This window comes from Balaenoptera ricei, chromosome 1, assembly GCF_028023285.1.
Source record: "Balaenoptera ricei isolate mBalRic1 chromosome 1, mBalRic1.hap2, whole genome shotgun sequence".
NCBI classification, from domain to species: domain Eukaryota; kingdom Metazoa; phylum Chordata; class Mammalia; order Artiodactyla; family Balaenopteridae; genus Balaenoptera; species Balaenoptera ricei.
The window spans coordinates 10,324,321-10,352,167 of record NC_082639.1 but is presented as its reverse complement, the minus strand read 5'-3'; the positions used below and the strand labels follow the sequence as shown (position 1 = coordinate 10,352,167).

Genomic DNA, 27,847 nt, shown 5'->3' with positions numbered 1-27,847 from the left:
TCTGCCCCCAAGTCTCTCTTTGGCATTTGACAGTCTGATCAGTTTGATGGGCTTCACATCTTAAAATCCCTCTCCTGAGCCTTATGACATTACCATCTAGACTGTCCTCCTTCTGTGACCATTCTGTGGCAAAAATCTTTCTCTTCTTTCTATCTTGAAATGAGAGGCCCCCACATAGGAAATCTGAAGACTGGAAGGATGCTTTCACACAAGGTTGAAGAAAGGCTTCAACAAAGTATTCAGCTAAGCAGAGGATACAGATCTTAGAGATGAGAACAGACATAGAATAATGGAATTAATGGGCTGTATTAAAAGGTTAAGAGAGAAAAGAACCCTAAGATTTGGAGTAGAAAGAGCCTTGAAGATGGTTTAACCAAACTTCACAAACACACTTCTCTGAGCTTTCTCTCATTACAAGAACTGCCTAAAATCTCACAGCAAGCTTGTAGTAAAACTGGGACTTTTATTCCCATCCAACTCACCATTCTATCCACCGTGTTCTAACAGCCTTGTTAGTGACACTTTGTGGGTTCCAATTTCACCCTTGAAAAGAATTAACAGTGCCATTTGCATTTCAGGCAAGTTTGAGAAATTCATCATGAACATACAAAGTCATTATGCATCTTTTTCAATTTCTGAAAGGCAAGGGAGTGGTTTTCATGACAGCAGGCCCAAAACAAGATGAAAAGCTTAACTGGGGAAAAAGCATAAAGTTCATGTTAAATGACTTCTTAATAGGATTAAGAAAAAAACCCACAAACAAACAAGATCTCTAGCAGATCAGGTAGTAAAGAAGGGGAACCAATGGACAACAGCAAAACTGTTAGCTGAAAGAATGGCCAAAATGATGCTGTGTGAGCTCCTTGAGGGTGGTCAGAGTTAGACCTCAGCACTGTTTCACATCTGGCAGTGGTTTAACATTCTGCACTGGGTGTGATGAGTAGAGAGAAGAGAAGCTGGAAACGGATATACAAAACTAGGTTTTCCACAAAGAATTACAGGTCATTTCAATAATCTTCATTTTTTTTTTTTAGGCTGTGCCGCACGGCACGTGGGATCTCAGTTCCCAGACCAGGGATCGAACCCGTGCCCCCTGCAGTGGAAGCGCGGAGTCTCAACCACTGGACCACCAGGGGAGTCCTTTCACGTATTCTTTAAAGAAAAAAAAAAAGATACTGAGTTTACTACCCTGGAAGTCATCAGAAGAGAACCTGTGGCAGCAGGCCCGACGTGAGAAACTGCAACCAGAAAGGCTTCCCTGTGTAAAGGTTGACAATGTCACCACACACGCAAGAACGTGTTTATCAGATGATCAGAAGTGGCCGTTACAACTGGCCAAGGTGAGACCAGTGGGTAAACAAACCACTTGTGGCCTTAGCCCCATCAGTCCACTGTGTTTCAAAGAGAGAAATTTAAAGCAGTAAGATGCTGCAAACAGTTGGTTTTTACGAAAGTGATATGCTATACATTTTCTACAGATTTCTTTCACACAGAAAATAACCTTGAAATGGACCTGGTAGTAAAAAATTCTGTTACACTGCTTGGGCAAAATTTCAAATCTTTTTCTGCAGTTAAACTCCTCACCAAGAGCTGTCTGCAATCCTGGAGGCAAATTATAAAAATAAAACCTCTCTGGTTTTAAGTTGCTCATGGTATTAAAACAGGACTCTAGGCTTTGCTTCAACAGAAACAATGGAACAAAGTTCTGGATTTTTCAGCGCTGCAGATCACAGTATAAATTCCTGGAATGCCTGCAGCCCGAGTGAGGGATTGGGGGGGGGGGGGCGGAGCGGGGCACAGTCTTTGCTGCTGTGGAGGCTCTGGCTCCCCGCCTCTTCCAAATGTCAGGCTGATGGAAGAACAGCGAAGATCACATCTGAAGGGAGCTTTTAATTTCTTTTTTAAAAATAGGCTTTTAGTGGCTTTGACTGAATAATTCCAAACACTAGAAATGGTTCCCCAAATAAACTTCAGTAAATTCAAATTAAGAAAGCTTTAAATTTCCTTACACTCTTGGGAACCTCAAAAAGTCTTGTGGCATAAACAAAATGTTAGAGACTAATTAAATACCTCTGAAACTTAAACAAGCTGCTAGCCTGTTCTGTTTTACAATCATTTTAATTTCTCAAGTTCTTCTCATGGATTTTCAGTAGCCTTTATTTTACAGGGAAAAAAAATGTATCTAAAGTCTGAAAACCTTACATATAAAAAGTGAATTGGCAACTGCAAAGTAAAGAACTTAATTCAAAGTTCAGGTGTCAGTCCCCTGTGGCCAAACAAATCAGGCCTGGGAGCTGTGCAAGGAGGTGGTGTGTTACAAGTGCCTGCAACCCTGAAACAGAGGGGAGAGCCACACCCTCGAGAATTGGTCAGTCTCAGCAAAAGGAAAGTCTATTTTCTCCTCCCAAAGCCCGTGATAAGTTTTACAATGCTATATCCTGATGAATTAATTACAAAACTTAGTTTAAAAATACTTTCAGGAAGTAAAATCTAGATATAAATCTGAGTTAACACAATTGCAACATGTAAAATTCATCCTTTACATTTGTATACAGAAATGCCCACAGGAACAATGGTCAAGCCATGTCACCAATTAATAAAATCAGGCTAAAATTTATCCACAGATGTAAACCAAAAGGACCTGCATTAAGATGGCAGGTGGCTCCTGGTGACAAGATTATTGATGAGGGTATGATACCTGTTTCTCCATCTGTTTGTATTTTCTAATTTTTCTAGATGAACATTTGGTTACATGCTGCAAAAAATAAACGATTTTTTTAAAAGAAATACCTACGAAATCAAAATTAATGAGACAAGAGAAAACGTTTCTTTTGGTTGAGATTAACGTATGCAATTTTACATCAGTACAATTTGGAAAAGGCCTCAACTTTCCACAGCAAAAAGTACTGAAGTGTTTCTCTTTTCCATCTCCTACCTGTACACCACAGCATAGTGTCCAGAATGCACTCTCCCCAGAAACACCAAATCCACCAACAGAGATACAGTGACATTTGGGATTTAAAATACATTTGACCCTTGAACAGCGCAGGGGTTCAGGACACTGACCCTCTACGAAGTCGAAAATTTGCGTATAACTTGTAGTCAGCCCCCCATATACGCGGTTCCTCCCTAGCTGGGTTTCTGCATCCTCGGATTCAACCAACCTCAGATCATTGAGTACTGTACTATTCATTATTGAAAAAAATCCGCATATAAGTGGAACCCTGTAGTTCAAACCCGTGTTGTTCAGGGTCAACTGTATTCATGACAGACATTACTAAATAGCCCTAACTGCTTAAGCATTCACATTACCACTGTGAGCCTTTTGCTATATATCCTTCAATTCTCTTTGCCATGCACCACATTACTTCAAACAAAAAATTGATTTGTCTCCTCCTTTTGAAAAGCCACACACCCCCTATTCTTTTTCTTGTTTCAATGTATTTGGTTATCATACCCATAATTATTTAAGTCAAAAATCTAATTTAAACAATCACCCTGAGTACCTCCCAGGTATAAGCTGAGGGTCAATGTCTTGGCAGTCAACTATGATAATCATGAGAGTCTTGTTCACTAGCTTTTATTTTGCTTCTCCTAAAATGTAAAAATTTGGCAATGGCATTTGAATATGACACATTTTGGTAGAGGTTTAAGCAATTCATTTATAAACACAGAAGAATTTATAGCTACTACACTACCAAATCACTGGGATCTACCATGAAATGAGACGCTTTTATTCCAATATAATTTTTAAGACTCTTCATCACTATTGCTTAAATGAGCTCATTCCCTTCCGTTCAAGACCTCAACTGTCCTCCAGCCCCTTTCATGCCTGCAGATGTGCCTCTATCAGAGCATACGAAATGACACATCTCTGCTCCCATCGGAAAAGAGGTTGGAACTCTCCAGGGCTTAGGCATGTACCCGGGGTAGCACAAGTTCACCCCTCTGACAAAACTCAAAACTGCCGAGGTTGTCTTTCAGATTCAAGAAGCAGAGAAGGAACTAAAATGTATTCTCTTCACAAAGCAATTACTTTTTAAAATCACAAGTTACATATAAATTCAATTCCAGATTTTCTCTCTTACAGACCTCCACCACCTGAAAGCAAAACCCTACTAGCCTACTTAACAACTCGTCTCACCCTCACATGTATTAGCCTATGTCAGACTACTATTAAACTTTACCCCAAGCTCATTATTCTTGCTAGAAAAAAAAATTTTTCTGCTACATACTTTGTGAAGTTTCTGAAATAACAGTGAAGTAGAAGTATTTTTGATCATTTTCTTGGGTGCTTATTACCTACAAGGTACTTTGTTAAGAGCTATAAGGGAACACATATATATTACTCAAAGATGTCTGCCCCAAAGATATTTAAAATGGAAGTTATACGTCTAACTTTGTGAAAAGCAATCCCCTTTGCAAAAAAGGCCCTACTAACGTCAACAAGAAGCAAATCTTGAGTGGAAAAAAATGTTCCAGAAAATGTGTATTTCATTAAAAATAGAAAGAAGGGAATGAAGGAGGGAGGAAGCTGGCAGGAAGGATGGGGATGGCGGGGGGGGGGGGGGGGCGGTGCGAAGAGGGGGACAGCGGGAGAGGGGGAGAGAGACAGAGAGAGAGAGATTGGGGGCGGGGTGATGTAAATAACCATCCAGCCAGGTACAGTGAGGAGGCTCAGGGAATTGCTAAGAACCAAACTACAAGCTACAGCCCTCCCTTGGTAGGAACACAGCCACGGGGCTCCAGCTCTGCTAACAGGCTCCAGCACTGAGATCACAGCCTTTTAGAAACACTACATGTTACTCAGTGCCGCTCTCCTAGGATTATCCCACAGGGTCCCGAGTGGATGCTGCTTCTCTCTTTTGCCAGCGTAGAGGTAAAATAATGCCCTCAGGCAACAAAAAAGTCCGGGAGGAAGAGCTCACAAAAGGATGAGGATTTGAAACACAGCTGCCTCCTAGGCCAGTGTCCACGCTGGGAAAAGGGGTCTCACTCTCAATCCAGTCACTCATTTCACCTGCCCCCAAGGTTCCTGTGTCACCAACGTCACACATCTTCCCTGCAAAGAGCTGACCCCAACTAAAGTGAGACTCGGACTGGGCTCTCCCCCATCTCCCTCCCTGGTGTTGGGGTGGCATTCTGAATAAAATAGGTCCCCAAAGGACAACAGCCCACAAAACGGAAATTCACAGAACTGAAATTATATTGCGCAGCCATGGGCCGAGACATGATTAAGGAGAAGTAATCCTGGTTCAGAGCAGAGGGGAACTAACTATGATACTGGTGATAACTACCTGATACTGTCCTAGGGAAGGGAATCTGAGATAATGTGCACAAAGAACTAACTTTGCACAGTGGCTGACACAGACGCAATAAATGGAATCAACTGTACGGATTATGCACAGTAGATTCTACTAAACAAATTACAGAAATCCCACGCCTACAAGTCTAAATTGTCAGCATATGTTCCTTCTTATGAAGACAATGACATTCTGCTTCCCTAACAAATCCGAATTCATCCATTTGTTTTACTCCTTTGTTCTACATCGATTCACAGGATCCCACCCAGATATCATTACAGAAATGTACAAGTCCAATGAGGACAGACGTTTAATTGAGATAAGAGAGAATTATGTCAAACACTCACTAACATCTCTATTAATATATATAAATGCTCTAACAGCAGAAGTTGCGAGTATACGTCAATTTTTAAAGTCTGTAACGCACTGATTTTATTGCTTCTAAAGAACACTCTGTGCTTAATTTTTTAAATTAAGCATACTAGTTCACCTTACTGGTTCCTAATCTTTTCGGGAAGGAATCTTAGACCTCTTTGAAAATCAGATAGCACCTAAGGCTCCTCTCCCCACACAGTCACGAAGAGCCGTAAACACATCATCTGGGGCTCAAGGATACCTGTGTTACTATGAAGTCAAGTTGTGAGTTCATGTAAATATGCATCTTGACAGGAGTACTCCTGTGTGACCCTGAAAAAGAACCCCGACTCCTCAGACTGCTCAATAAAAATACTACACAGATAATCAGGACATTTAGTAAGTATAATACATAATAAATAAATCTGACATTGTCAACTTAAATAGTAACTTCTCCTAAGAGAATGGCTCTTTCCCACTTTAGTTTTTCCCTGAATTCATATCCAGAAAGATGTAAGATGACAAGATTTCCTGATCTGTCATAAACAGCACTGAAATAGCTCCCACACAGTTACCTTCAAGGAAGTCTGATAATTTACTATCTAAGAAAATGTATCCAAAATTCATCCAAAATCTCACCTGCATAAAATTTCGTTGTAACAGTAGAGTCACGAGTGATTTGGATCACATAAAGGTAACACAGAGAAACCGGAAGATAGTAAGCCCTTCATTTGGGCAGCAAGCAAATAGCGAAACGTTTACTTCCGCCTATGCAATAAATCAAATTCCAAGAGTTCTCTAATCCACCAACCTGTGTGATCACAGGTGTCCTAGTTGGGGTAACTAGTGAAGCAAGACAGCTTTTAAGATAGAAGCAGATCTCCAGCAACTGAGGAATTCTCTAGTGTCCCGATGTGTATCTAGTTACAGATCCAAAGAGGCTCTTTACTCTTACCTAATTTGTAATCTATACTTAATTCATTCCATGTTGCCAAAGCAAAATATATGGATTTTTTAAAGAAGATATTGAAACTGTTCATTTCTTTGTTTTTTTTTTAAATCCAGAAGTGCCACGATAGGCCAAAGAATAGGCAGAGTTACCACAGAGCTGATTTTGCCGGCGGCCACCAATTACAACGAAGTGGACCAAGGTCGGTGTGCCACACATGCTCCTGTGAGGCTCTCGCCTAATGCTCACGGCAACCCTACACTGTAGGTGTTACCCTCATTTTACAGACAGGTAAACTGAAGATCAAAACGTGCAGAGTAATCCATCCAAAGTCACATGCCGTTAAGTGGTGGAGCTAGGATTTGGATCTGGCCTTGTAACTCCAAGGCTATGTTCTAGCATGCCACAATTAAATCCACATCTCCCAGCACTCAAAGGTTTAGCTGGGTCAGCAATGTTTCCCTTCTCTCCTCCCCTCAACATACACACATCAGGCTCGTTTAAACAAGGTATCATTTGCGAGGTACTGATCCAGTTGTATTTAATACAGAAGCAACAGTGAAGCCTGAGCAACATACTTAATGTGCTTTAACACAGGAAGAAGTTGGAGGGGAACCTAACAGTCATTTACTATGAAAACAAAGTTTACCAATTCCAGGTACTTTTTGACAATTGCCCATGCGATTTAGAAGACTCCACCTCTCTAAAACTGAAAGGGGTCAGAAATAGTGTTAGTTAAGGGTCACTTTTTCTTGAGTCAATACTTTCCACGCTCTGATTCAACCATGAATTTAATTTGCTTTAGCATACAGACAGTAATTTATTTTCCAGCCAATTCCTGAATTTATAATTTTGATGGAATCAAAACCACAAATAGATGTTATTAAGCTTAACACTCAAATCTGATCTTGTTATCGAACACTCCTATGATCACACCTAGCAAGGAAAAGATACTTGATGAATAATATATTTAGCAACTAACAAAACTCCTAAAAGCAAGCAAATCTGTAATCTTAAACCCCTCGTTCAAAAATCCAACCAAGATTGAGACTACTGGTAATTATTCCTTTTTATCTGTTTGGATGACAGTGAGAGGGAAAACTGTAATTTCAACTCCAGAGTTAATCCTACAAAAATTACAATCCATATGTGTAAACAAACAAAGATCAAAACTGCAACTAACGAGCACTGTGCTGCCGGCAGCATAAATCTGGTCGAAATGAACACGGGTTTCTACTGATGCCAGCACTAACATCTTCACGGCGAAGGGACCAAGGCAGGAGGTGGAGTGCAGTGACCTCCCATTCCTCACAGGGACCTGAGACTTTCTGCTTTACTTCACAGAAAAACAGGTTCTGAAAACCTCATAGGTTAAAAACAAAAATACAGCCAACAGAACTAGAAAGGCATATTCTATACCTCAAACTGGCAAGAGAAGGAAAACTGAACCTAAGAAACCAAATGGTAGAAATATAACAGAAGGCACAGAAATTTCAGTGTTGCCCATTCTAAACTGTCCCGCAACTTCAAACACCACACATAATTCTGTTTGTGGGTTCTAAACACGGGTGAACAAACCAGTTTGCCCTCATTTTTGTGGCATATGGTGGCTCAGGAAACCTACAAAAGACTGCACCAAGAGGTAGGATTATAAGTACAAGAGGAAAAGACTGTTTATCACTGTAGCTTTAATAGAAATAAGGGGGAAGAGGAATTTTAGCCTAAGTATTATTTACTGCTTTTCTTTTTAACCAAAGCAAAGGTAATCCGCTGCAGCTCTACATAACGGGTAACATACAGCTCTTTCATTAAGGGTGAGATTAGGTTTTGGTCATTCAGATACTGATTAAACTAATAAGAGCATATAAAATTTAAAGTTCTGAAAGTATCAAAATAGCAAGGATTTCAGATGTCATAATCTTATCTTAGAAACTGGTATTTTTATATACACACACATACAATATCATTATTTTATCATTAAAATAAATCTCTTACCTCTGAAACTATTCAAATAGTCTTTGTAATATTAAAGTATATTAAATTTAATATATAACAATTAAAATAACTACACCATCATATAATGAAAACTTCTATCAAAAAATATTTTTAAATTTCAGAGTCATGACCACAAAAATGAGAAGAGGAAATAAATAGCTACAATAAGTGCTTCAGAATACTGAGGATTTTCTAGTCTCTTACCCATAATCCCTCAGGACTTTTTCTTAATATATGTGCCAAGTTTCAACCTTTTAAACAAAGTTACTTCCCGTTAATTTTCAGAGAAAATTTAAACAGAACAGAAAGAAAAATACTTAAGAAATCTGAAAAATGAAAGCACAGATTACTAAGCAGCAGTTCCGTCCAGCCTACAGTGTGGGTAAGGGTGTTAAGGACTTAACTAAACCTTTAAGGAACAACTGAATAAAGAACTCTCAGTAAAAGTTTCAGGTGGAAAAAGCTGTATTACATTTTGTTACAAATCCAAGAAGTTTTAAGTTTTATACATGCACACATATTCTAAAGACTCTATTGTGGGATAAACACAATTAAGAATCACCCCTGCCCCACATGAGGAGAATTCAGGAGTGCACACAAACAGGTTAGGGCAACTCCTTTCTCATTCTTGTTTCCTTTCTTGCTTTTCCTCCAGAATGAGTCAAGTTGGTAGAATAGGAACAGCTTTCTCAGCAAACAAAACCTCTTAAGAAGCTACTGCTTCAAACAGTTCATGAATTCTTAAAGGAAAAGGTAAAAAAATAAAAAGCCACGCCCCCATAAACATTTTGACAACACAAAATCCCTATCTTTTGTTGGTGTCACATCATGAGAGTGAAGGAAACTAATAAGCATGATTTAACTCAATTATACCACAAACAAATCAGACTTACACTTAAAATCAGTTTCTAGATTTAATTTTTAGAGTGTATGTTAATTAAAACATGTTCACGATCTATATCAACATGCAGCTTAAGAAAACTTTTTAAGTTATATTTTATTCAGTGGAAGAGTCAGTCATTCTCAACAAAAGAACCCTGGTGCAGAGGAGGACACAACATCAGCGGCTTCTTGAAATCGTCAATAACACAAAATGGAAGAACTCCACAATCCCAGACACAATCCCTCTGCCATCCACACTGCCGAGGGAGTTAGGCCAAGGCAATGTCTTACTCGGTTCCTGTGGTTTCCAAACGGATTTCAAAAATAATACACAACTTAAGAGAAATGAAGTATTTATAAGAAGCTCAAACCAACAAACATGTCATTAAAAAAAACCAAAACACTTAATAGACAAGAGCTGGAAAGGGATAAAAATCTAATCTGTTATTTTTTTAAAAAACTGTTTGAGGTGCTCAAAGGAATACAATAAATCTGTTTAATCCATAAACCCCAAAGCAAAAATAACTCAAGGCATTAGTTTTCACCATAAGTTAGCTTTCCAATACCAAAGATTTCACTTAATCACACTGCCTTATTATTTAGGATTAAAGTGGGCAATTCTAAAGTGAGTAGTGAAAATTCATCTTGGCTAATTAGCAAAGCCGTATAAAACACTGCTACTTATTCAGTATAAGAGTCCTGCTTATAAACATTACAAACAAAAACTAGATTTAGGCAAGGTGGAGCAAAATAATGTAGTAGCTGGGCAAACCTGGGCAAATCACGGCAGCCCTCAAGCATCAGCGTCCTCATCCACAAAGGAGGAGAAGGAGTCCCTTCTTTGCAGGGCTACTGGGAGGATTCGCCATGACGTACATAGAGCACCAAGCGCAGTGCTAGGCACCAGACAGACGTGCTAAAGAAACGAGCAGCTGCCGTCACTGTCACCATCGACAGAACGCAGTTCATCACTTGATGACATGATGTGCATCTAAGTGTCAAATCATGAGATGTGTCCCTATCAAAATACACTGTAATGAATGAATTCAGCCAAGAACTCTTGTAATGTCTGACACTGGTTCTATCTGAGCAGTAATAAAGAAAAACGGTTGCTTTCAACATTTATCTTCTTCACTTTGAGAAACAATAGTAATGTTTTCAAATAACTCCTGCTTCTCCAAGTCATTCAACTTCCTAAACTATGTCGACCAAGTTATTAACATTAATAAAAGCAACTGTCCTTGGCAGCATGCAGAATACGAGCAGGTAACGTGAATGCCGACAGGAGCACCATGTGAGCCTGTCTGAAGCTGCAACTCCCAGTTCCCCACACAACCTTTAACTGTTAAGAAACGTCTATTAATTTTTAACCAGCTTGAGGATATCCTGGGGGTATTTATCCAATTCCTCACTTCTTCAGAGGCAACTTCAAATGTACAAGTATATACACTCTCCTCTCTGTAATTCTACTGTGAACATGGAAGTTCATGTATTGGGTTGGCCAAAAAGTTCCTTCGGTTTTTGAGTAAAAATAAAAAACGACACATTTTTCATTTTCACCAAGAACTTTATTTGAGCAACGTATTCACTGTTCTGTTCCACTACCCTCTGCCATTTTTCAGGCAACTTCATAATTCCATCTTCCCAAAACTTCTTATCTTTTTGAGCAAAGAACTGTTCCAGGTGCCTTTTACAGTCTTCTAGGGAATTGAACATTTTTTCCATTAAGAGAATTTCGTAAAGACGAAAATGAATGGAAATCCAAAGGTGCAATGTCTGGTGAATATGACAGAGAAATCAGAACTTCCCAGCCAAGCTTTTTTGTCTGGGCATCAATGAAACATGCAGTCTTGCATTATCCTGATGGGAGATTATGCATTTTCTGTTGACTAATTCCGGATGCTTTTTGTCAAGTGCTGCTTTCAGCTGGTCTAACTGGGAGCAGTACTTGGCGGAATTAACCGTTTGGTTTTCCGGAAGGAGCTCATAATAGAGGACTCCCTTCCAATCCCACCATATACACAACCTTCTTTGGATGAAGACCGGCCTTTGGTGCGGTTGGTGGTGGTGCATTTCACTTGCCCCACAATCTCTTCCGTTCCACATTATTGTACAGTATCCACTTTTCACCGCCTGTCACAATTTGTTTTAAAAATGCAACGTTTTCGTTATGTTTTAGTAGGGAATCACATGCAGAAATACAATCAAGAAGGTTTTTTCAAAATCGCACAAGGACTCAGAGGCAAAGAATATACAAAAATCAATTTTCACTGCAAAGTAAAGGAGCTGTTACAGTGGAGGATTACTGGACTGAATGTCAATATTATGACATAGTATGAGTGTGTTTCATGTTTGGTAATTGCAATCATTGTTGCTTTTGCTGTGGTCATCCATGTACAATGCTTGGTGTCAGTCCATTTATCTCTTGTAAAAATAAAATACAGTGTGTGTGTGTGAAAAAAAAAAAAAATAGAAGGTTTTTTCGCTTATCTTATATGGAACCCAAACATCAAAGTGATTAACATAACCCAGCTGGTGACAATGACTTTCGGCGCTTGATTTGGATATTTTGAGTATGTCTGCTATACGTTGATTCTTCTCAATTAATGTCTCGATTTGATCGCTATCAACTTCAACTGGTCTAGTGACCGTGGAGCATCGTCCAGCGAGAAATCTCCAGCACAAAACTTTGCAAACCACTTTTGACACATTTGATCAGTCACAGCACCTTCTCCATACACTGCACAAATCTTTTTTTTTTTGCATTTAGGCTGCTTTTTAACCTTTCTTGAAATAATAAAGCATAATAGGCCGAAAATGTTGCCGTTTTTCTTCCATCTTCACTATTAAAATGGCTACACAAAAATTCACCAATTTTGATAAGATTCGTTTTAAATGCACGCTGATATGACAGCTGTCACAACGCAATCTAACAAAACTGTTTCAAATGATGTTAAAGACAACTAAGCGCTTACTAGAGCCATCTTACGGCAAAAACCCAACGAACTTTTTGGCCAACCCAATACTGTAACAGCTCTGTAAAGAGAAATGTAAAACTGCCTAAGAAAAGGAAATACTCGATAAGTTTTAAAAACAATAATGAATTCATAATGTAGAAAAAGAACCCAGTATTCTTATCTAGGCAAAGCACAGCAAATTTTTTTTTTTTTTACTTTCAAATTACAATTGGATTTTTAAAACTCAACAATTTTGAACTCCCTACATTCAGGGTCCTTTTACCTTTTAGAAAACTTAATCATAATTAATCCTTTTTTTCTGTATGAGGCAAGTCTCACCTTCCAGTTTCCATATGGACAGAAGAACCAGGGTAACAACCTTAGAGCACAGCATATTTCCTAACACACTCAATTATGGTATAAATTAAGAGTTTTGCAAATTCATCCACTAAAATACAGTTGAAACTCTGCAAAATGCTTTGAAAAATTTTAGTTAATCCATAAATTTCCCTATGAACAACGTTATACATAGCAAGAATCAAAGGCACAAAAACATCAACCAACTTATTTACCTAAATTTAGAGCAATTCAGTAGCAGCAGAAGTAGAATTAGAAATCAAAAAAATTCCTTGATTCTTACTGTTGAAAAAACATTAAAGCTGTACTAAGCTTTTAAAAATAGACCACAAAAACAGCAGGATCAACTGGGCAGGCAACCGTCAGAGACAGGTCACCCCATGTTCAGCAAAGGCATCCCTCAGCTAGAGGCAGCGAGAGCTCCACTGGGGACCGACTAGGACGCTGCTCACTTGGGCCCAAGGCGACAAGCTCACAAGCCATGTAACATCTAATGCTGGGGCCCCATCTCCACAGGATCGCAGCCACTTGCAACTGCCCCACGCCCTGCTCCAACACTTGCCAGCAAGAACTAGGGATGAGCGCCCTGTAAGTGGGCACAGGACCTGCCCACCAGGCACCCAGAAAGCTCAGGGCCCGTCTGCAATCATCCTCAGGCACCATGGCTAGGCCGCTGTCATTCAGCCAGGCCTCCACTCTTCAGCTTTGGCCAAGGAACCTCGAAAAGAGCTGTCGGCTGCTGGGGAAGGTCAAGACATCAAACTCCACTGAAGCCCACCTGTTCGCTTTTATTAAATGTACTCTCTAATTTTAACCTTAAATGGAACCAGTGCTATCACTTCTGCTGTTGTCCACCACGGGCAGAAGTAGACAGAAAGCAGAGTATTATGCAGAGGAAAAGGCATGGAAACCCTGGGCTCAAGTTCTGACTCCCGACACTCACTGGCAGACGGAGCTTGGACAAGTTATCCGCCCTTGCTACGTGTCCATTTCCTCATCTGGAGCTGGTACAAACCACGCAGAAGTAGAGGCTAAACGGGAATACCCACGAGAGCGCTCAGTACCGCTCCGCACTCCTCAGGGCTCCCTGCTCCGTGTGGCCGCAGCACCGCACAGCCCATGAGGCTCCACGTCTCCATCAGAGCCTCCTGCTGCATCTCTGGTTCTACTTGTTGCCCAGCAGTGTCCTGTGACCTCTCATGTCCCTGTGAGTTTCTTTCCCCGAATCTTTCTTTCTTCCCCTCCTCAATGTTCTTCACAGGAGTCCTCCCCACTGTGCTCTGCTTTCCGACCACAGAGTAGCATCACCTCCTCTCCCAAAGGGCTCCTGCCAACCCCTTCCCTATTCTAGAGCCTGTACACACATCAACTAGAACACCTAGTAAACCTGACCCACACTGAGCTGCAATAAAACAGACGATAAACTCCTCCCTGGATGTTTTACTCATCTCTCTAATCTCCCCTACCGATCCTGCCACTAAGTGCAGTGCTGGTGGGAAAGGGGCCAGTATGTCCATTTGCACAACGGAGTTTCATACAAAAAGACTCATGTGGGTTTCTCGGTGGCTCTCCCTATACACCACCCCAGCAATAAATAACCAACACTGCTAAAAGAACACCCAGTCCGGTCCTTCTTCCTGGAGCTCTCAGCCCCGAGAACTTGACAGGGCCCACCCCTGTGTCAGTCAAGTCACAGCCTCTGAAAGGCTATCCCTGGCTACCCGTCCACAGTCACACCATACGCAACCACCCGCAACACACACACACTTTATTAACATGGTAAGACTTGTCTTGTTCATCTGTTGGTTGGTTGTCCCCTCATTCTCCAGAATGTAAGTTCCATGAAAGCAGGAACCTGGGTTGTGTTAGTTCTCTGCTGTAGCTTCAGCACCTAGCATAGCGTCTGACACAGAACATACTTGTTAAATAACAAGGCGGGGGGATGGGGGGGTGGTTATCTCCAGGTTTTTTATGTGAACAATTTTAATTACGGAAACAGATGAAATATTTCCTTTTTAAGCTGGTTATAATTTAACTGTTCTGTGGTGACTAAAAGTCACTTAGATAAAAACTAAAAACTAGTTGATCTCAGGGACTATTTACAGCTTTTAGAAAAGATTATGTGAACCTGTTAAGCGATCTCACAGCACTGTGCTCTTTATAGTTCATCACTGTTTTTGTTACAAACTTTGTCTTCTTAACTGTCTGGCTATTAGCTATAAAACTACTTGCTGCTACAAATAACTCTTCTAATTTCCTCCTTCTAATGTGCTATGAACAGGAAAGTCAACAGGTTAGAAGTAGGCCTAAAGTCAGAGTGAAGCAGCCTACGGTGAGGCCCTGCCATGGGAAGGGAGAGGGGGAACCCACTGCTTCCTTAGAGCTTATACAGCTGCTCCATAAATACTGACTGATTAAATGACTCACAAGCTCAGTAGTTCCTCTGCAAGAATCACGTAAGTGACTAACCGTCACCCACGTCCTGTCAGTGGCACTTACAGGTACCACGGACCCACACGCTGCACAGAGATGGTCCTTTTTATTATCTCTCCTCCTGACAGCAACCCAGTGAGGCTGGGTGGCACAAGGACCATTCCACGTTATGACACGTACTTTCAAAGCTATGGAAACTGCACCCCCAGAAAAAGTGACATGATTTGCCCAGCCATACACCTGGTAAAAGCCCAAGAGTCCCATGTTTTTCATTCCTTCCACTAAGTCCATGTGCATCAAGACACTGCTGTTTCTTTAGAGTAAAAAGAACTCTGGGTAAGGTTCTTATGTAGCCAAGAGAGAGCAGGGCAATGACATTCTATTACAGTCTATATTTTAAAAGAACATTTGCCAACAGTCATTCACTGCTAACAAGCAAATTTAATCCCTCATTTCTCAGTAGCAGACAAGGAACAGAAATCAAGACGATAAATACTTCTAAATTTGGCCTTTCTACGTGCAGATCACAATCTTCCCGTGGATTAAATACGAATATTTCAGTGAAATATTGAAAACCCAACACTGAAAACCCTCCCCTCCTCTCTACCTGAAAAGTTTAATCTGTCCCATCCAAGGAACTTCTCATGCTCAATCTCATTACAGGGGCTGCTCAGACATGTAAGAAGTTAGGCTGAATTACAAAGGTGAGAATCCAGAATTCTAGTTCAAAATGCCTAACACATGAACGCCTTTGGCCACTGGCAAAACTGCATGCTCCCTGGTCAGAGACAATATGAACTGTGTTCTCACAGCACTGCGTTCTCTTCCTTCATTGCAGGTTTGCATGAGTCTTTGTTTGCCAATCAACAAATTATTTATTGAGGGCCTGTTCCATGCCAACCATCTAGGCCCTTGATCAGTAACTTACCGATTTGATGTTTGTCGCCCCCACTAGACTACAGGCGCCAGGAGAGAAGTTCCTGCTGCTTTCCTGCTCACCATTGTCCTGCACGCCCTAGCAGAGCGCCTGGCACATGGCAGGGGCTTAACAAACATTAGTTCAATGAATGACTGAGAGACAGACAGAGGCAGAGAGATAGAGACAGAGACAGAGAGGGAGAGAGAAGAGGAGGGGCCACTTTGTATGCAAAGGAATCAGGGCTTTCCACTGCCCAGAACACGCGCATGATCCACCAGCGATCTGATGAATTCTGAAAGGCACCACACGCAATGCACACCTGTGGGCACAGCAGCCGTCATGCAAAGGATCAGAGGCCCAGAACCATGAAGAATTCAGCCCTCTGTTTCTCTCTGCCTGCCTCCTAACCAAAATGAAGTTAGGTCCACTGTCAATCTACCTGTCAGCTGCATGTCTTCAACATCTGGCTTTCAGAAATACTAAGTTAATATTGCTACTGAATAAAATTTATGTTGATTTATTCTCTGACATCACTGCCTGAAAAGATATTGAAGTGTCTGAGGTCACACATAAGACCCAAATAGAACCTAGTTAACACAAAAAGTTCTCCATTTCAGGTCTCTGTAAGCTATAAATTAGCTTTCACAGCGTATTTAATTTAAAAACAAAAAAGGTTTGACTATTTAAACTTTGGGTCATAAACAGCAAACACAGCTCCTTACCAGTAAGCTATTCAAAACAGATTGTTAAGTTCCAAGAGGGAGTCTCACGTAAGTATTTATTTTAACTAAAACTTAAGATTCAGTCGGTTATACACAGCTCGGAGTGGTTATAAATAACAGGATAATAAGAAATATGAACTACTTAACTCAATGCAAAAACCCAGCAATATGGGCAGGTATAAAAATGAAGATGTGTAAGTTCATGTACACTAATAAAACTTATTTTCAGTTTTTTCCTCCACATTCAAATAAAAAAAAAATTAAGGAATAAATAAAAATCTATGAAATGTTCTAAACATGCACACCGAAGTACGCTGAACAGAGAAAAGCATTAGGATGAAGTTGCTATTAACCTATGACTATATTTAAATACATGAGTTAGTTATGCTTAGTAACAGAGTAAAGATCTGCTGCCCTCCAAACTCCAGCCCCTGCAAATCACAGCTTACCTAGAAAGGCTGGTGACATTAGTTACATACAAAGTGAACACTAAATAAACAATTTGAATTATGTGAAGAGTTTGCAAACAATTATGCGCTAAGCCTAACAGCAACAAAAATCTCAAACCTCAAAACAGTAAACAACAACAAAAACAAAAAACACCTGGCAATTTTCTAGACCCTGATCATCTGATTCATGATCAAAGCATTTAATGACCTGAAACTGATGAAATCGAGTTAGATAAACAGAGAACATGTAGTCAGTAAAAGGCCTAACAAACTCCCCTGGATGGGTTATTGATTATACCGTAAAATACAAAGAATATGTAATGGAAAAATCAGAATAGACTTCTTTAACTTCTTGCCTACATTTTTAAATGTTACTTTTACATTTTTCCAAAATCAAGTTTACATTATGATTTTATTTACAGTATGACTTCCACAATTCACTCTGCAGTGTTCTAAGTAAAGGCCGGACTCAAGTTCAGATGGCTACAAAAATTTATTTAAGACTTAGGGCGGGCCAAAAAAAAAAAAAAAAAAACCAGGAGATTTATATTAGTAAGAAACTACCATACCCCCGTCTTGGCATATATTCAAACAGGGCTCTACGAAAGATTCACTAATTAATATTAAAATTCTTCATTAAAAGAAAAAAAGCAAAACAAACAACGTGGAGAATGCCAGCTGGAAATATGATATATCCAACCAAACTATTTTCCTCCCAGAAATTATCCCCTGCCTTCTATAAGTGTGACTACACTTTACCTTTTGTTTCAAAACATTATAAAACAAAATCAAACTGTTGCAGTTGAGTCAAAAGTAACAGCACACCGTTCAACTTCCATTTTGTTAACGGCCGAATTTCAAAAAGATCTGCGCTAAAACCTTCGCCAGCCGCGAGTGTTGCAATCGTGTGCAGCGCAGTCTTGCGTGGCGTGGAGTGGCCCAGGGCCCGGCCCGGGGCGGAGTGGGGCGGCCGGATGGCAGGGCCCGGCCCGGGCGGAGCGGCAGTGTACGGCCCGGCCGGCTCTCCCTGCCCCGGGAGGCCAGTGCATCGGCCGCACCGCGTCCGGCCCTCCCGCACAGTCCGGGCGGATGGACACGAGGCCGCCGAATCTGCGGACCTGGAAATGTCACTCTCGGAACACATTTTATGACGCGTTGCTGGCGAACAGCACAAAAAGCTAAGAATATACCGGGCGTGCAGTGTACGGCTCTGGAGAGACCGACCGCCGCTCCCACCCGCAAGTCCAGAGACCTGCGCTGTGCGCAAGAGAAGTGACAACTGGCCTTGGGCCCCTCGCGGTGCGCGTCCGCTCACTTTTCCGCGCCCGGTCCTCCACCCCAAGTTAGAAAAGAGCTCGAGCGCGGCGTCCGGCGCCGTGATTCAGCATCGCCGGGGGGGGGGGGGAGGGGGGGAACTGCACGGGTGTGGGGGGGGGAAGGGTTGGCACCTGGTCCGGAAAAGGTCACTGAGAGCTGCGGGTGCCGCCCGAGCCCGGATTCGGCCCGAGCCGGGCAGCCGCGGGGAGCAGGGGCGGCGGCGGGCTCCTACCTTTCCTGCTTTTCGGAGAGCTCCGCTTGCTCCGGGCGCTGGCTCGCTCTTCCTCAATCGCAGCTGCTATCTCGGGGTTGTCTTCCCCATTGTACCAGACCAGGAGCTCCTCGCCCGGCGCGATTGGCTGCGGGGAGAGAAGAGACAGGCGCCGGGCCAATCAGAGCGACGGTTGTTGGCGGGGCGGGGCGGGGCAGGCGGGCGGTGCTCCCAGCCGGGCCGCCGCAGGCCAGCCCGGCAGGAAGAGCTCCTCCGCCTCGGCGGCCGCGGGCCGGGCGACGCGGGAAGGGACCCTCTGCTGGAGGGAGGACCTCACTTCCCGGCCGCTTCCTCCCCGGAGTCCGTCCGGTGGATGTCGGGATCTGATAGGATCGCTTTAAACTTAAAACTGCCATATGTTCCGGAATCTTACTGTTGGAAGCCTCACAACTATACACGCAGAAGGAAAAATAAGCCACGGAACCACAATGTCCACTAAACCTAAGCTGATGAGAAAATAAAAGCATAATTTAAAACATCCTGGCAGTTTGGAAGACGTGATGAAAGCTAATTATCAGCGCAGGTTTCAGAGTCCAAGAGCAAGTTAAGCATGATAAGACCTACATGCCAGTGCACATTTATAATGCACCGCTAATTATATCACGGAAATGCTAAAAGAAGAGGCGATGCTGAGGACCAGAGCGTCCTGGCAGTGTATTGTCTCTGCGCTGCTGCCAACCTGCTCCGGTCCTTGGAGAATTCCCTGCCTTGCCCTCTGTACCACACCTCGAGTCTACAAGACAACTTTTAAATTTAGAAAGAAATGCCTAAAAATACCTCACGTGTCATGCTCCTAAAACATGAATTCTTAACAGTCATGTACCCCACCACCATGCTGATTATACCTAGCGAACAAGATCGTGAAGAAAAAATATACTGAGTGGAAAGATTACACTCCTAAGTAACAGTGAAGGAAATGGCTTATTGGTTTCTCTCACAATGACTCATCTGTTCAAAAAGTTCCAAGAGTATGAACACAAGTAAAATTCCACCCTAAAACCCAGTGAATAAAATAAAAATCCATGAGTCCATACTGATATGAATGAATGAAGAAATGAATGAATGAACGGACAAGTAAATAAATAAGAAGGAGAGCTCTTCCTATAGTAGATCCCAACTAATCAATGAAAAAGAAATAATGGAATTAGAAAATCACAACTGGACAATCATCACAGATTAATAATTGATTCAGGCAAGAATCACCAATGGATGCTAAAACTAATAGATTAAAGTTTGAGAAATAACAAAATATTTGCATGGTCTCAAAATATCTCCCCATAAAACATTTATTAATGACAAGGAGAAAAACAGTACCTTTATAATAAGACAAGTCAACATCATATGCCTCCTGATATGATGCACAGAAAAGAACACGGCATCACTTCTGGAGATGAAGTGAAGCGTCACTTCTGCTGAAAATGCGTAACTGTAATTCAATCATGATGAAACTTAAGAGAAGGCCAAACTGGGGGACATTCTACAAAAATTACTGATCAGTTCTCTCAAACCTGAAATGTTATAAAAGACAAAGACTGAGGTGCTATACAAACTAAGGAGACTGATGAGACATCACAACTGAATGCAACGGAGTTTTCTTTGCCTAAAAGGACATGATTGGAACTGACAAAATTTGAATAAAGTGTATAGATTAGCTAATAAAACACTGTGCCAGTGTGAGCTTCTTGATTTTGATCACTGCACTATAGTTATGGAAGAGGATACCCTTGTTTTAGGGGCAGGAGGAATTCCATCTAAGATGTCCGTTTAGAAACAACATAGTTCTTCACTTCAACATACCTTCTAGTCTAGATAAAGTCTTTGAAAGTAAATATTATTTTGTTTCATTCTCTGCAGAACTCAATGTTTATATAGTCCAAATTTTAAAATATTCTAAATTCTTTAAGATAAAAGAACAAGCCACTGTTTCCTTTGTTCCTCCAAGGATGGCTAAAACCTGCCATTTTTTTTATCTTTAAACCAATGTATTATTTCCCTTCTTGAATCAGTTACACCTAAACCAAAAAAACTTAATCTAATGTATAAAATCTTAATGAGTTAAAATAGCCATTACAGATGCCTTTTGGCACTCTAATGAGCTAACCTGTTTTTGTTGAAGGAATGAGCTTCTTTATTTAAGTAAACTATTTCTAGTTCCAAATGTATAGTATGCTTCTTCTCTCTGTTTTTCTTACAAGTCACATATTTATGAAATGGTGGTATCATATAATACTTGAAACGATTAGGGTTTGCAGAGATATGTAAAGTCTTAAATAAAAGTAAAAAAGAACAAAAGTAAAAAAGAACATGGAAAGGACTGAGGGAAAATATATTCCCCATTTCTTCCTAAACCAAACAGCATAACCAGAACACTGGCTAGAAGAACCTACTGGACATCGTCGAGATTCCTCCCCAACTCAGCCTCAGCGTCTACGTTCATTCCACTCCAACCTTGTGCAGAGGACTAACTGTACTAGCAACTGGGTGAAGTTAAATATCAGCACAAACTCTCTACTTAGGAGGGTACAATTTTGTTGTTGCAAAAACCACAAAACACCCCAGTATCTGTTTTTACCTCAAATCTAATATACAATTTCTAAATGGTTGTTAATGAACTGAATAGCTAGATTAAGAGCAACCTGATTTGTTAGCTACTGAACAACCTTCAAAATTGTTAGCAACTGAGATGATCATTACATTATTGAGCTATGTACTTCCCAACTTTCTATTATAACAGCTACACAAATAACAGGGCATTATGAAGAGGAAAATAATACATCTTTTAAAATCAACAATTGCTTGCTTCTGTACTGTAGTTTTTTCTTCTGCACTGCTTAGCGCATTTAAGATTTTGTAAGTCAAATTTCAGAAGAAAAGAAAACTTATGTCCTTAAACACAGGAAATATAAACCCACATCTAAAAAAATAAAGCCAAAAGTCCAAACAACCTTTTTTAAAATATATTTTGAAATTTAACAAAAAAACAACAACAGGAAGACTTTAAACTCTTCCTTTGGGTTCTGACAGGCTTACAGAATGAAGCACTCTCTCTTCTCTAAATATCAGTAAATATACACTTGAAATTTTACCAGACCAATTAGGTACAGGCAAGGGTTGCCAGAAATATTTCTGACACTAGGTCAAATTAAGAGAAATACTCCAGAATTACGAGAACACACAAAGCATTCCACGCTTACCCACCTACCATCTATCCCCCAGCATGATCTTTTAAAAGTCACGGGTCAGACAGCTTCAATTCTCAAATGGATGAACTGAAGATTAAAACTCATACGTTTCCCTACAGGCCAGTAGGCCCCCAGATCTGGCCCCTGCCCCCCTCACCAGCCTCATTCACCACCTCTCCTTGCTCTAGCCAAACCAGCCTTTGTTCTATTCCTTTAAAAAAAAGAAAAAAACAAACAAAAAGACCCAAAAATCTAGCTTATTCCCACTTCAATACCTTTGCTTCTACCAGGGCCCCTCTTCCTGAACTGCTCTTCCAGCAGAGATCTTCGAGTGGCTGGCTCCTTCCCATGCCAGTGGGGGAAGGGAGGAGGTGTCCCCATGTCTCGTCTTCCCTGACCTACCAGAGCTAAAGCAGCCCTCCCCCTACCTAGTCAGTCTATCACATTTTATTGTCTTCAGTGCACTTATCACTATCTGAAATTATTTTGTTTACTTGTTCACTTGTTTATTATCTGCCACCTCCCCCATAAACTGGAAGCTCCATGAGACCAGAGACCTTGTCTGTTCTGTTCACTACTATAGGCGAATACCTGGTACATAGTAGACACTCAGTATTTGCTGAACTCATAAACAGATGAATGAATGGAGAGCAAGCTAACAATTAACCTTCAGGAATTTAAAACAGTTCTTAATCATATTACAAACAAAACCAGGTGATTACCTAGATTATAGGTGAGAAGGTGATACAGAACATCATATGTAATTTATTTACAAAACCTAACCCACAGAAAGCTTAATCTAGAAGAATATAATCACAAGTAAGGAATCTGAAAGGCCTTATGCATACTTGAGCAAACATCAAAGGTCAGGATTGGGGGAGGTCTGCAAAGATCAGAGCTATGTTACTTCCAACAAAGAAAGGTAAAAAATAATAGTACTAGTATAGCTAGTTAACACTTTGAGTACTTAGGTTAAACTAGGAACTCTTCACAGAATCTTACACATATTGGTTTGTTTAATTTTCACAACTGTATTATTAATTTTTACTATTACCTCCATTTTTACAGATGAGAAAACTAAGACAGAGGGTGTAAGTAACTTCTCACGGTCACACGTCTCGAAGCCAAAATTTGCTCACAAGGCAGTCTGCTCCAGAGTCCCCAGTCCTAACCATGACACTACACTGCCTTGCCAAAAATAACAGCTATCATTTATGTAGCACTTATTAGGTGCTAGAAATCTACCCACAATCACCCATGATAACCATATGAGGTCGACACTGTAATTATCTGTATCTTACAAATAAGGAAACTGAGGCACAGGAAAGTGACTTGCCTAAGGTTACACAGCTAGTAAAATCACAATGACTTGCCCTGGGTCACACAGCAAGCCAGGATTTAATCCAGGAGTCTGGCTCCAGAGTTCACTCCCAAACACCGTTCTCTCTTGCTGCTCAACGGTTCTCGGCTTTGCTATCAGAGATGAACACATCTTAACTTGAGGTCTGATGAAAGAACTGCCAAGTGCCCCACAGTATCTCCCTGGGCTTCCTCTGCCCTGGAACCTCATTCCTACTCCCTCAATTGTCTCATATGCATCCCCTTGCTGGTACTTCATCTCCACCAGAATTCTGCCTCACTGATTCAACCAGATGTAACTCTCACTTTAAATTAATTTGAGAACAGAATGAATTCTTGAATCAAATTTTGAATCCAAACTCCAGTGTAACAAAATTGTACAGTAATGCCTACTAGAAAACCATGCTATTACAATCCAGCAGAAAGAAGGTTACAGAAGTTTTAAATGAGGAAGTACCACAAAAAAAAAATATTTCCTACGGGAATTGAAAGCAAGGACGTGGGTTTATACGAGGTAAAGGGCAATCCAACTGCCTAAAGATGACAGGGAAAAATACAAAGGAAAGCAAAGGAAAGTTAAAAAGCTATAAGTTAAGTTAACTTCCAAAAGTCCTAGTGCTACACACAGGAAAACTCAGCATGCTACAAAGCTGACCATCATCTTAAATGTTTGTTCATCAAGAGTTTTCACCTGCATGGAGATAATTTTTTTCATGGACTGTCCCCCAGTCTATGACATTTTTAATGGAAGTAAGTGAATAAGGAAAAATCTGCCTTACAGCAACTTTAGCAAACATACCTATTCCAAAAAGCAAAAAGCAACAATCACCTATCTGTAAAGCCTCAAGACTCTGCCTTAGAGAACATTTCCCTGCGGGATGAGTGCAGATTTACCTTCCAGGAGAACATGAAAACGAGGGAGATAGATGTGGGCTTGCTTGTTGCAGATATAACAACGCTTCCTAATTCTAACTTCCCTGAATGTACTAAGTGACCTCTGACCTCACCACAAACTCTGAAAAATGACTTTCCTCTTCTTTACATTAATTGTTGATTTTCCTCAACAATTAATGTCTCCAAATAAAAATTTGGCAGAAGTAAGAAACATGTTCTGTGTAATTTCCATTCTGAATAAAATTTAGGGAAAAGAAAAGCTAATCCAAAGCTACACTATACTGAAGACTAAGAATGTGTTTTCAGTTAATACAGAACCGCCAGAGCTATTGAGAGTTTCTTATAGTTAGATAAACTGGCCAGACAGTTCCCAATGCATCTGTGTCTTAAGAGGAGGGAAGTAGCTGCCACATGCTTAACTCATCAGTATCTATAAAGATGCCGTATGTAATTACTTAACACGATCTTCCTGCTTTAGTGCCCTTCCTCACACGAAGCAGTGGCAACTGTATATTTAAAACACAGACTGTATATATAAAACTGTATATTTAAAACAACTGTATATTTAAAACCTTTCAATGTGTTGATGAACCACTTTCAAACAGAACCCTTTCAAGGTCTGCAAAGTCACTCCTGACAGTCACGACTGAGGACAGCGTTTGCAGAAGTGCATGCAGAGTTCTAACACTCTTACCTTTAACGTTTTATAGTAAATGGCCCTGTTGATTTCCAGTGGAAATAAATTTTGCTCTTCTCCTGAGCAAGCCCAATTCACATAGCGCAGCCAGTTCCCCTTCTCTGGGTCGGTGGCATCGACGCACATCCATCCCAAATTTGGGTAGTAGACCTTGGGGGGGGGGGGGGGAACACATTTTGTTAAAATAAAATATCGTTTAAAGGTTTCCATTTTCAACTTCTGAGACAGTTCTTGTTCATTATATGCAAATACTCTATAAAGCATTTCACGGAAACAAAATAAATAAGCCACAGAAAAAAGGAAGATAAAGATGAAAACTGAGATCCAAAATTGTATAAGCCTCATTAGTTATTTTTCTATTTGGGTGCCATCTTTTTCTCCTAAACTTCAAGTGCTATAAGTAACCGTGCTTGATGATCTCCAAATGCTTCGCAAACACGTACACCAAGACAAGTGACAGCTCTACTCGCTACAGGGTAACAGAGGAAGAGTGAGCCTGCAGCAGGGCTTCACAGCACCCGGACGCCCCGAGCTTTCTGGGCTGTTCCGCAAGTCGAGTGTGGAGGCCCAGTCCAGTCCTGCTGGGGTTCACAGCTCAGCAGGTGCCTTTACTGCAGGGCTGACAGAAACTTCAGCAAGTGAACATGCAGTGTGAACCTCCATGTGGGCGACAGGGTACGATGCGTTTGCAGACTCCGCTGACCTTACAACCTTCTCTATGCAGAGCAGGAAATATCGGTGTCCTTCCGAAACAAGACCAAAAACCCGACCCCTCTTTGAGGAGTCAGATCAACTCTACTCTTGCAAGAAGCTTCCCCTGATCATCCTCTCTCAGTCAATTCCTCTTCCCAGATGCTTCCAGCATTCATTCCTTCATCTTAAAGACAATCTACTGAGCAGCTATTTTTAACTTTCTTTGTATATACATACATACATTTATCTAGGTTTTACTTCCCCAAAATTAGACTGCAAAACACTTGATTAGACACTGAAATAGAACTGCAGAATCAATTGGTGACAGTCCTGTCAAAAACAAAGCAAAAGGAATGAGTCTTTTACTTTCACTTGTGGAAGAAAGGAGAGAATCTTGATGCTTCTGTTTCTTCCCTACACAGACACAGCCAAGACTCCCACCACTGATTTCTTCTTTTCTCTCCCATCCACATTAAACACTGTTGTTTGCTGCAGCTTTCCTGCAGGAACAAAGCCCCCACTCTCGGCTCCTCTGGGCATGCCTGTGTCTCCCAGCCTGTGACTGCCAGGGCAGTGCCCACCTTCCTAGCCACGAACAACACTTTCTTCCTGTTGTGAGTTAGATATCTGACATAACGCTACATGCTTTCCGTATGATCTCATTTAACCTTATGCATCAGGTTCATTATTATCCCTTTTTGTCACGTGGAAATTAAGGATCAAAGATTAAATACCTTTCCCAAAGTCACTCACTTAATCAGTAGTAAAGATGGGCTTAATCCCAGCTCGGCTTGACCTCTACTTATCAGTGCCTTCCTTGACCACCCTAGCTAAAGCTGCGAATCCTTCGCTTCCCATCAGTGCCTCCAGTCATTTCCCCGACTTATTTTTCTTCATGGTACTTGTGCTCTTTTAAAGTGTGGGATCATCTACTTACTTACTTATTTAGTGACTGTCTCCCCACACCACAGTATTAGCTCCATGAGAAGACGTTTCAGTCTTTTCATTCACTGCAGTACCTCCAAGACCCTGACCAGTGCCTGGCAGAGAGTAGGCTCTCAATAAATAACTATGAAATAAATGAAATGATATACGAATGTATAACTGTCATTTAATGAGCACCTACTATGTGACAGGTGCCATGCTAGAAAGTGCTTTGCGGTTACTCTATTTAGTCACCACGAAGTGTCAATATTTTCACTATCCCGTAAGTACCCACAGTGAGTTTATTCAAAAACTGGTTGTTTGCTAAAACACCCATCTGCACCATTCTGAAAAGAGCTTCTCCATGTCACACTTGACTCCTTTTCAAACTCAGTCACACTCACCCTCCGCTTGTGCACATGCGAGCATGCGCAGACACGCTCCTCTCCCTTCAAAACAAAGAGAAAGTGCAGCCCCACATGATATGTTAGGAAGAGACAGAATCACAACACAAAATTTAAACTTTACACACCAAAATAACTTAAGCTACTTTACATTAAAATGTTTAAGAGGGCTTCCCTGGTGGCGCAGTGGTTGAGAATCTGCCTGCCAATGCAGGGGACACGGGTTCGAGCCCTGGTCTGGGAAGATCCCACATGCCGCGGAGCAACTAGGCCCGTGAGCCACAATTACTGAGACTGCGCGTCTGGAGCCTGTGCTCCACAACAAGAGAGGCCGCGATAATGAGAGGCCCGCGCACCGCGATGAAGAGTGGCCCCCGCTTGCCACAACTAGAGAAAGCCCTCGCACAGAAACGAAGACCCAACACAGCCATAAATAAAATAAATAAAATAGTAAAATGTTTAAGAGATATTTTTGCCGTTTGCCAGCATGATAAAATAAGGAAAATGGAGTAGTCAGTTGGTCTTTGAACAGTGTCAGTCCATATTAGTTACTATTTATTAACTTAGGAATAAAAAGTCTTGTTTGGATTTATCACCATAGACAGCAGAGTCCCACTCACTCCCCACGCATATACTGACACAGCTACAGACAAATGCAGAGATGGTGCTGGAAAATCCCACACAGTTAAAGGCAGCTGGAGAGAGGCATCGAGAGTCTATAGGCCAACTGGAGAATAATAATAAGGCTGTGCCGAAACTTCCTGGCTCCCAGGTCAATGAAGACCT

General features: G+C 41.2%; 1 protein-coding gene across 9 annotated transcripts in view; it reads right to left on the bottom strand.

The window, feature by feature from the left end:
- The window catches only part of PRDM2 (PR/SET domain 2), a 119,293-nt gene that overhangs the window by 49,801 nt on the left and 41,645 nt on the right, over positions 1-27,847 (bottom strand). For 7 of the 9 annotated variants that reach the window (XM_059913689.1, XM_059913698.1, XM_059913715.1 and 4 more), the window contains 2 exons: positions 25,038-25,190; positions 18,870-18,996 (listed from right to left, as the gene is read on the bottom strand). In XM_059913689.1, coding sequence (XP_059769672.1) covers positions 18,870-18,996; positions 25,038-25,190 — 280 coding nt within the window. Of the gene's footprint in view, positions 1-482; positions 519-18,869; positions 18,997-25,037; positions 25,191-27,847 lie in introns of those variants that run through there. The other 2 variants (XM_059913762.1, XM_059913742.1) reach the window with 2 other exon arrangements.